Genomic DNA, 10,329 nt, shown 5'->3' on the forward strand with positions numbered 1-10,329 from the left:
GTGTCATCTGCAAACTCACTGAGGGTGCACTCAACCCCCTCATTCAGATCATCAATGAAGATACTAAATAACATTGGCCCTAACACCAAGCCCTGAGGGACACCACTAGTGACTGGTCACAAACTAGATGTGACACCATTTACCACTACTCCTTGGGCTCTCCCAACCAGCCAGTTTTCAACCCAGTTGGCTGCCACAAACCCATGTTTGAAATCAAACTCATCTCATGTCCCTGAATGCTCTGACATGGAAATAAAGCCGTGCTCCAGAGCTGTTCTCTTTGTCTGCACAGGGACCTGCAGCAGAGCAGACGGCTCAAGCTTGGCCAGTGCTGGCTCCAATCAGACAAAAGCCCAGTGCTGATCAAACTTCTGCTGATAGTAACCTCTTAATCATCTTCAAACCACCCAAACGAGCTCACCCCACCGGAGTGTCCTGCTATTGTACTTTACTGTGCTTGCCAAGTAGCCTTTAGTTTCTTTTGCTTAATACACGATTGAATCCTTGCTGAGTATCTGAGCTCTCGCAGCCGGCCTGATGTGCAGTGCTTTTAACAGGCAGTTTTGCTAATCCCCACCCCTGCAGAACCAAACCCTCCTGCCTCATCTGCACAAAGCTCTGGTGTTAACGTCAGAATTAGAGAAGCATTTCCCACTTCTTTGTCACAAAAAAGAACGCTGCAATAGGACTGTTAGAGTCACAACACCCGGTTCTTTGGGGAGCTCTCCGCTGACAGACAGAATTGCTCTTAAATTACAGACACTGCTACTGGAGATTTCTTAATAGCTCCTTTTTTTAGCTGGAAGAGCCCCAACAGGGTGAACTTGCACCACAGGAGCTCACAGTAAAGCTGAAAGACTAGTTAAACCCCACAGAACTGTTCAAAATCAAACTCTATCATCTAGAATCTATCTTGAGTATTTCCAATTTTAATATAATTCCACACAATGGATTAAAAGAGAGCAATCAGCAGAATTTGCTTAAAGCGTGTATTTCTGAACCAGCCCTTAACCCCCATGCTGTGGCAGTGTGCTGTGTTGTACTCTGGAAGGAGTTCTAAAGGAATTCTAAAGGAATTCTCTCAAGACGCCTCTTGCTCAGAGGAAAACCTTCAAGAGAGGATGCCCCCGAGATGGGCCAAGCATGAGTCTCAAGCCTCACGCTGGAGAGGTGCCCCAGGCCCTGGGCCTAGTGCTGCCCCTAAAAGGTGATTTTTGAGACATTTTGGTGTCAGTTGTGCCTCAGTTAGAGGCAGAAGTGACCTCAATGACATGAGCGGAGGACACGCTGTCCTCCTCCTGCTTGCAGGCACAGCAAGCAGCAGAGCATTACTCGTACCAGTATTGGAGAGCTCAAGAACCCTTTCCAAGAGGAAGAAGAAGCTGCCCCCAAAACCTCTTTGGGCACTTAAGTTCTGTCAGCAACCGCCAAGGCTCAACTTTATAAACTCCTTATAAATTACACCTGCAGAAAGCCAGAGAAGGAAGGGACCTCCCTGCCTAGTGACCCAGGCAGGCTCAGGTAGCAGGGAAGCACACTTGTTTGCTTCCACAGCTGCTGACACAGACATCTCCAGACCTTTTCTTTCATAATTCTGGCACTTGGCATCAGGAACACTGCAGCTAACAGCTATTTATCTGCCCAAATAGGACAAAGTTCATTTTGGGGTAAAGAACATGTATCTGCCTGGTTTTGTGAGCTGAAGCTCAGCAGATGTAATTCAGGGGAAGAACAGGGCTGCCCCTCACCTGCGTGCCCAGGAGGCAGTTAGCAGTGCTGGTGTGATTCACTGACCTGGCAAAAACCTGCTGCTGGTCTGCAGGCAGGGCCATCCCCTCAGCAGTGACAGCCAGCCCTGTGCCAGCACTCCTCCTGCTCACACCAGTGTCTTGGACAGCCCGAGGTGCTGCTGGGTCCTGAGGACAAGAGGAAACCAAAAGCTGCAGCTCTGAGAAGAGCAAGCACCAGAGCACTGGCATTGCCCACTCAGGTTTATTCAACCTGGTGGGGAGAAGAAGCCTGAGGGGTACCTGGACTGACTTTGCTTCTTCGTCTGCTGCAGCAACAGTGTCTTTGGGCAAAGGTGGCTCATCAGGAGCAGTTTCAGTCCTTGCGGCAGCTGAAGAGTAAAAAAGGAAATACCCACAATGTCAGTAACAAGCGCTGAAAAACTGAGCATAAACTTGGGAAAACATCACACAAAGTCTTCACCAAACACTAGGAAAGATGTGTCTGGAAGGAAAAGGTCTGTTATTTGCCTTCTTATGACGGTCAGTAAAAGCCATTGGGGTTTTCATATACCCAGAGGGCATATCAGGGAAGGAACACAGATCTTAGAGAGCTGGGAGAACCTGGGTCCTTGTGGTTGCACACAAATAACACCCCCTCTATTTCAGAGGCTGGGGGGTGGCATATTTGTAATCAGATGGGGTGTGGGAGAAAGAAACCTCTCACCTTAGAGAGTGATAGCATCAAAAATGAAGGATATATGTTCAGGAATGAATATTGGGTGGCAAGTGCTGTACAAGCACATTGCAGAACGTGCTCTGAGGCACTGTGGAAATGTAAATGAAAAGCAGTAATGAAGAGGAGAGCTGGCAGCAGTTTATAGGTATGTGAGAGGAATATCCACCCTCCAGCAGAGCGATGGTGGTGATAATCCACCAGGAGACCAAGGGCTGCATCCCATTTGCATGCAATGGAACAGACTGCAGCAGCCACCCTCATCTTGGATGTGTGAGTTGTGCAAAGCCAGTGGGATCAGGACAGAGCAGCGCCTGCTGAGACCAGTCACCCCTGCAGCTCAAACCGCTGCTCCAGAGAAACCTGCCCTCAGGCAGAAGAAACTCACACCTACGTGGGCAAAGAAATCATATTTCATCACCTCAAGGCTTACAGGGCAGGGCCAGACCAGTCCCGACAGGAGAAGGAAGTCAGGGAAGTAGGGAAGAGGACAAAGTCGGGACAAAGTCTTATGGAGAGACAGAGCTACTGCTCCTGCTGTCAATAAGGGGGGGGCGTTGAGAGCAGGGACTGTTGTTGCTGGGGGTGGGACTTGCTGCAGTAGCAGTTGCTGCCACTTTAAAGCGACTGCCCTAAATCTGATTTTGCAAAAGCAGCTCCAGCCTTAAGCAGGAGGGAACCCTCAGCCTGGCTCACACCCTCCACCTGCCTCATCCACACCTGCTTCCTTCCTGAGGTTCTCCTCCAGGGCAGACAGCTTGAGATCATAGTGAGTCCTCAGGCTACTGATGTCCTCCTCCAGGCGGGCACGGGACACCTGCTCCGCTTCGTAGCTGGCCTTTAGCTGGGCCAGTCTCTCCTCGTACTCCTGAAAGGCACAGCACACAGCTGCTGCAACGGCCCTGTCACCGTACACAGGGTCCCAGCGTGGCCACCTCTCATGTCCACCCCAATAAAACATTCCCATCCTGGATTCACTGACTTCTTCTGTGACTTAAGTTACCACAGTAGTGATGGAAGGGGACTAGTTAGCCCTAGGAAACGCTGTCTTGAGCAGATGTGGTGCCCTGGAAGGAGCTCCTAAAGAGCAACGAGAGTTTTATTTCCTTCTAGCCCCAAACTCCTCATTGTTCCTCCTGGCTCCGTATCTCCTCCTCATCTTCACCCTTGAACTGTTCCTAACATCTTTGACTACTGCTTTCCTCCTCCCCATTTCTCCCTCCTCTGAAAGGAGGAATCTAAGTTTCATTTCAAAAATTCTTCTTGGGAATCCATTCTAATTCATCTCCAGAAAGGTGGGAACAATGCTGAGAGAAAGCAGCATTGTAAAGAAGGCCTCCCTTAGCACAAGTTCTGTCCATAGGAGAAGCCTGAAATAGTGTCATAGAATCATGGAGTGGTTTGGAAGGAACCTTAAAGCTCCTCCAGTCCCAACCCCCTGGCACGGGCAGGGACACCTTCCACTAGAGCAGGTTGCTCCAAGTCCCTGTGTCCAACCTGGCCTTGAACACTGCCAGGGATGGGGCAGCCCCAGCTTCTCTGGGCACCCTGTGCCAGCGCCTCAGCACCCTCACAGGGAAGAGCTTCTGCCCAAGAGCTCATCTCAGTCTCCCCTCTGGCAGATTAAAGCCATTCCCCCTTGTCCTGTCTCTACACGTCCTTGTCCAAAGCCCCTCTCCAGCTTTCTTGTCAGCCCTCTACAGAGGTAGGAGGAAGTATAGTAAGAAGTAGTACAGGAAGTTCTGAAAAGGCTGAACCACACAGCCCCACACTGTACTTGTAATGATTATTATAAAACTCCACAAGCCTTAGTCAAAGACACTACAGGATACCTCCTCTTGACTTACTTCTCTAATCAGCTGCTTCTCTGCTTCAAGATCTACTTGGGGTTTGAGGAGGGGAAGTGGCTTCGCTGCCAGGTGAGCAGTCTCAGCAGTTCGAAGCCCTACAAAGCAAAGCAGAAATAAAAATCACTCCCAATTTCTGGGTGGGATTGTCTGTAGAATGCCTGGAAACAGAACAAAGAACCTGGCTGCTGGCAAAGAACATCATGATCCATGTGCTCCTTTAAACTGTGCTTGTGTGCCAGCATCTGTGCTGCCAAAACGCCCACTGGCCTGTGCCTCTGTAGGTGCAGGAGAGGAGTCAGTGCAGAGCAGAGGGGGAGAGGTGGTGTAAGCTTCAGGTGTATTAAAGTGAATATAAATCTAATCTCCTTCACAGAATAACAGGAGAATGTTTTCCAGGGCTATGTTAACAGGTTTGGAAGATAAGAGGCACTGGGAAGGAGATGAAAGGTGCAAGGAAATCGCCTTCATTCTTCACAGATGTTTCTGAAAGGTGGCAGAAAAGGGGAAAAAATAATCTCACAGTCTTATTGCTCTGCCTGAAGTTGTGCTTTTTTTGGTGGGGATAATTCTGAAAGGGGGATCAGCTCCCTTAGACTGCTCTTACCCATTTGTTCCTGTATTTGCTACTCCTACTTGATAGTAAGGAGCATCTCTGCTAAGGCTGGGCTGAATCCTCGATGGGAGCACACTGCTGCTCTCTGTAAGCAGCGGGCAAAACTCTTGTAGCACCAGAAACTCACAGTGGAGGAGAACAGGGGCTGAGTGCTAACTTTGAAAACATATATATATATACACACACATACTGCTATTTCTTTCACAGCTCATTTTTGCTCTGCCAGCTGAAACCTCACCTCTGACTGACCAAATTCTATCCAGAAGATCAAGAAGAATCAAGGATTTGAATCATGTCATTTTCTAACAGAATCAGTTGTTATTGAAAATACTGGATAATTGAGATGGTTTTTACCAGTGGAATGAGGTCAATTTGGCAACAGTGAAGGAAAAGTCCATTATCAGAATGGAGAACTCTTCCTCCAACAGGTAAGGGAAGGGTTGAGGTGAAATCCAGTGAGCATTTTCTGTGTAAAACCCTTTTTCCTGTCAAAGATAAAACACCTCTGCAGCCATTAAGAGCTCTCCTACCTGCCAAGCTATTCATGCCCATCTGTTCAGCTAGAATGGCCTTCAGCTTCTTAATCTCCTCCTGATACTCCCTCAGCAGAGTATCCTTTGGGTCCTCATTGATACAGGGCTTGTTCTTGATGTTTTTGGCTCGATTAGCATAGCGCAATGTACTGAGGCTCTCGTCATAGTTGTTATCAGCTGGAGATAAGCACGCGACCATCAGGGTCTTGGTGTTTCCCCCAAGGGAGTCCTGCAGCAGCCTGGTCAGTTTGGAGTCTCGATAGGGGACGTGCTTACACTTGCCATCAACCAGGGCTGAGATGACATTGCCCAGAGCTGAGAGGGACAGGTTGATTTTGGTGGCCTCTTTGAGCCGCTCCCCCGTGGCTCCAGTTTTTGACTGTCTCTCACTTCCTGCCAGATCCACCAAATTGAGTTTTGCAGCCCTGAGGTGGTCCTGCCCTCGCTCATCTGCAAGAGAACAATTCCAGGTCAGGCTCCTCTTTAGAGAAAGCATCTTAACATGTTTTAGTTCTTCCCTGAACAAGGTCTTGCACAGTAAAAATTCATGCCTGTTTTTGCTCTCCCAGTGAGCTCTGAACACACACACACCCTCTGCAGCGTTTAGAATTCCACACAAGTAACAAGGTCAGACCATGACTTGTAAGAAATTGGGACTGTGCTCAGCCCGAACCACCCAGATGAGGAGACAGATCTCAGAGAGTGAGGAGACAGGCCTGGTGAGCTGGTGCCATTCCCATCATAATGTTTTAAGGCAAGAGAAGACATGAGCTGAAGTTACAGCTGCCTCCCCAGCCACCCGTGTGCACATATGCACACCTTACACATGTATCACGCTTCCTGACCTGCATTTTGAGGCTGGAATTATGTGTTGACACAAATTCTGTGTGATGTGCATCCAATCGCTTTAGGAAGCCCTCAGTTTCACTGGCTAACTTAACTTTCCCAGCCTCATGCAGAGCGAAGAGTTGGGCACACATTCCCAGATACCAGACTACCGTTCTAAGCACTGGACCATGCTCTTGGGTGTCCATATCCCAACCATTCTTAAGATTGCAGCCTAAATTCAAGGGAAGAGCTCCATTAGTGCTTCATGCAGAGAAAGCATCAAGGTTTTAACCAAGTCCAGCCTTTTCTAGAGAGACTTCTACAAATCCCAGCCTTGAGTTTAGTCAGAGTTAAGATTTATGGATGTGGACAATACCTAAACTTGAGCAACAAGTAATCTGATGCATGGGGGAAAGTGAGAAGTTCACAGGTAAACACCCCTTAAAAAAACTAGATTTTATTGCCACAGGGTATTCCCCCACTTATAGCAATAGATTGTTAACTGTGGGACTTAACATTTGCCACTGAGCAAACTTGTTTCACTCCAGATCTTTCCGGTGTGACAAGACACAGGAGGACTGGGATAAAAAAATACATGGAGCTGAAACAGAGCACCTCTCACTATCTCTTCTGGGTGGACAATCACAAAAAGGGTTTCTGACCTTTTCCCTCCTCCCCCCAGTTTATGTTATCACTCAGAGGCAATTAAACAGCAGTTTTGGTTCCTGCTGGTCGTTTTGCCCAGGGTGACTGTTTGTTTCAGTCTTGGAGCTCAGTGGATTGGTTTCCATGGTGTGACAAGGTCCCCAGGCTCTTGCTAAATGCCTGCTGCAGCCTCAAAGTCTTGGCTCATACTCAAACAGCCCATTGCACAAGCACTGGCCATTGTCCTTCTCATTAACAAATGAATCCCTAAGCACAAGGTAAAGGAATCAAACATCTGCTACTCTCAACTACAGCAAAAATACTGATGGTAACTTGCACATCTCAAGCATCTGCAGCCAGAGAGCCTGGTATTTGCCGTCATTCCTGACTGTGGTACTTTAAAAATTAGTAATTTTAGTCCACATAATTGCAAAGAGAACCTTTAAAATAACAACTCCCTGTAAATTATCATTTACTACACATTTAACTGGAAAAAAAGTTTGAACTACTCCATGCACCTCTTCATGAAGCCTAAAGATGACAACAAACACACCAACTTCATTAGCTATTTCAACTAATGATGACACAAGAAGAATCATCCAGTTCCAGGGGTTGTGCCTGAACCCATAACTTTCTCCTCAGATATTCCAGCTGTCTCCCATCTAACTGCCAAAGCAGCAAGTTTCCCACCTGCCATCCTGTTCCATGTAACAAGTTTTCAAAGCTTTAAATCAGAGAAATTTAAGATAGATTAAGAGCCCTGCACCAATCTGGGACATGAAAGAAGAGTGTAAATGTTTCTTTTTCCTCATTAGGATTAAGGTTGGGATTTTATGGACCCACATAGTGCAGGGATTAGCATCCACTGGCTGTGCTAATTGAGAAAATCCACCACCCCCGCCCCGTATTTTGGGTAGAGGAAAATGAGGTCTTGTCACCAACATCTGGAACCACAATTTAGGAAGACATTGTGTAACTTTCCCATGACTGAAACAGCTGAAGAAAACGAAGCCAAATTGTTTGCAGCCTCAGTGAGGTCAAGAGAGAATATAGGAGACTAATTACTTGCTTAGTCTCAGAAAAAAGCCTTTTGAGGTCTGTGTTCAGACCAAGCAAGGCAGCTTTATCAGCTAAAGAAATGCCAATGGAAATGAGATACTTGAGAAAGGAAAATTATTCACTAAAACATTATGAAGGGATTCTTCTATTCTGTCTTTAAAAGATGAGCCCTATGATTAAACTCGCTGAAGGAACTGTTGCATGAAATGATCTGACTTGCATTGCAAAGGAGGGCAGATGAGACAAGTGATGATAAAAGTTTCTCCAGCCACTGTATGGGCTGTGATATTTAGCCCTCTTCACTGGAGATAAAGGTTTGAGAAGATAAATGAATGGAAGGAGAATTAAATATGTTCCTAATTTGAGTGTAAGACATTTCATTCCCAAGAGGCAACTGAGGAAAGAAAAAGGCTTTGGCTACTCAGCCATTTCACACTGTGAAGAATATCCACGTCAGGGCACAATTCTAATGGCTACCAGACCTAAAAGCATTAGGCTCTCAGTTTAGCTGTGGGGTGACTGGGCAGACCACACAGATTCTGTGCTCTGCCAGGCCCTGGCCCACCACAGCACCTCCAGCTACCTACCTACAGTGTTGATCTCCATATTGACAGTGAAGATGGCGTGGGAGCGGGACGAGTCCTTATTCATGAGGGTGTAACCCACTGCTCGGTTGCCCCAGCCTGTCTCCATGAGCTGCTCACACTGTACCACACTGTGCACAGTGTGCAGAGAGAGCCCCTTCACGTACACCCCCTTCTCTGGGTGCTCCTTCAGCTGCAAACAAAGAACACAAGACAGGTTAGAACAAGACCCACTGAGGCTGCAGGAAGTTATGCTGGGAACTGGAAGCTCGAGGGCTATGGGAGTTTTGCACAGGAAGTTAAACAGCACTACAGCAAAAAAGTATCTGACTGCCACCAAAAAGCCTTAGTATTTCTGAAGGAGGAATAAAACCAGACAAAAAGAAGGAACCAGCTTCATGGCTCTGCAGGGAAAAAGAATTAAAAGTTTGCTGATTGATTCAGATATCTCCCAGGCCATGAGAAGCTCAGGGTCTTTGTGCTGAGCCGCCTTCTGCCTCCCCTGTTATTAAGCTGTGCATTTTAAAAGAGAACTGAAACGTTTTTCACCTATTATGGCAAAGGCTCCAGTATCTCTTCACTCATAGGGAGCTTTTTTTAAAAGCAAAGCACAGATTCAGCAGTCACAGGCACTGTCACTGGTGCTGTGCTGAACCCCTCCGCTCTGAGAGGGCGGCTTGATCCCGCTGACAAAACGCCCAAAGTCACACCCAGCACTCTCAGGATTTTTCTCCAGATTAGTTCATTTTTAAGATGCTCTAAAATCCTATTGAAGCACCTGGGTGGAGACAGAGCGTTAAATACCCAACAGCAGCTTTTCAGCAATGATCAATCATGCAGAAGAAAAACCTCATCCCGCATCCAATAAATGACTGAATGTTCCACATCTTGGCTGACCCATCAAACCTACATAAAAACCCCAAAACAATCGAGATCCTGCACTCCCCCACCAGCCCCCTCCACACTGGGAGTTTTAAAGGAGCTGGATTCATTTTCAATACCTACGTTACACCCCACATCTGCTGAGTTCATAACCAAAAGTCTATTTTTATGGTGGCAGCTGAGATATGGTTGTCATGACTCGGTGTCACGGAGCAACAGATGCCACACTTGGCAGTGTGACTCCCAGAGAAGAGCCCCAGATACTTGGGTGATGCACTTGCCACAAGAAGCGATGTAAAATAGAGTGTTTGCACAGAACTGAGTGGAAGTGGCTGGAAACTAAACCAGGCAGGATTTTAGCCTTGTTCTAGAGCTGTGACTGCCCAGAATGAACCCAGTTACAGAATCACAGCCATGTTCCTGCACTGTGACTTTTGCCTGGGCTATAGGAGAACCCAGTGGCTGGCTCAGCTGTATTTGAGGATGCTGCGAAGCACCTGAGGAGCAGCCGACAGAGGACATGACTGTTTAATTCCACCACAGAGTGATAGGGGCATTTCCTTACAGAGCTCTGTAAAACCTGCTCTTCACAGGGTTTCATACCATGGGACATGACTGGAGGCTTCAAAGTCACCTGTCACTGACGTTAAAAGGCAAAAGAACAAACAGAAATGGGACTTTGGAGGAGAATTGTGGGACACAGGAAATCCCAAACACAACTAAAGGCTGGGTGGAGACTGGATGGAGAGCAGCCCTGAGGAAAGGATGCTGGTGGTGAGAAGCTCCCCATGACCTGTCTTCAGTGTGTGTTTGAGCCCAGAGGCCCCCCGTGTGCTGGGCTGCACCCCCAGACCGTGAGCAGCCGCTCAGGC

At 47.5% G+C, this 10,329-nt stretch overlaps 1 protein-coding gene across 1 annotated transcript in view; it reads right to left on the bottom strand.

The window, feature by feature from the left end:
* Positions 1-3,183: 3,183 nt before the first annotated feature.
* LOC104407122 (kinesin-like protein KIF17) overlaps positions 3,184-10,329 on the bottom strand; it is a gene marked incomplete at its 3' end in the record, with an annotated part of 10,922 nt that continues 3,776 nt past the window's right edge. The window contains 4 exon segments of the mRNA XM_010016309.1: positions 3,184-3,331; positions 4,311-4,408; positions 5,457-5,909; positions 8,579-8,768. Coding sequence (XP_010014611.1) covers positions 3,184-3,331; positions 4,311-4,408; positions 5,457-5,909; positions 8,579-8,768 — 889 coding nt within the window.

Source organism: Nestor notabilis, unplaced genomic scaffold (genome assembly GCF_000696875.1).
Source record: "Nestor notabilis isolate BGI_N333 unplaced genomic scaffold, ASM69687v1 scaffold6966, whole genome shotgun sequence".
In the NCBI taxonomy this organism is placed as follows: Eukaryota; Metazoa; Chordata; class Aves; order Psittaciformes; family Psittacidae; genus Nestor; species Nestor notabilis.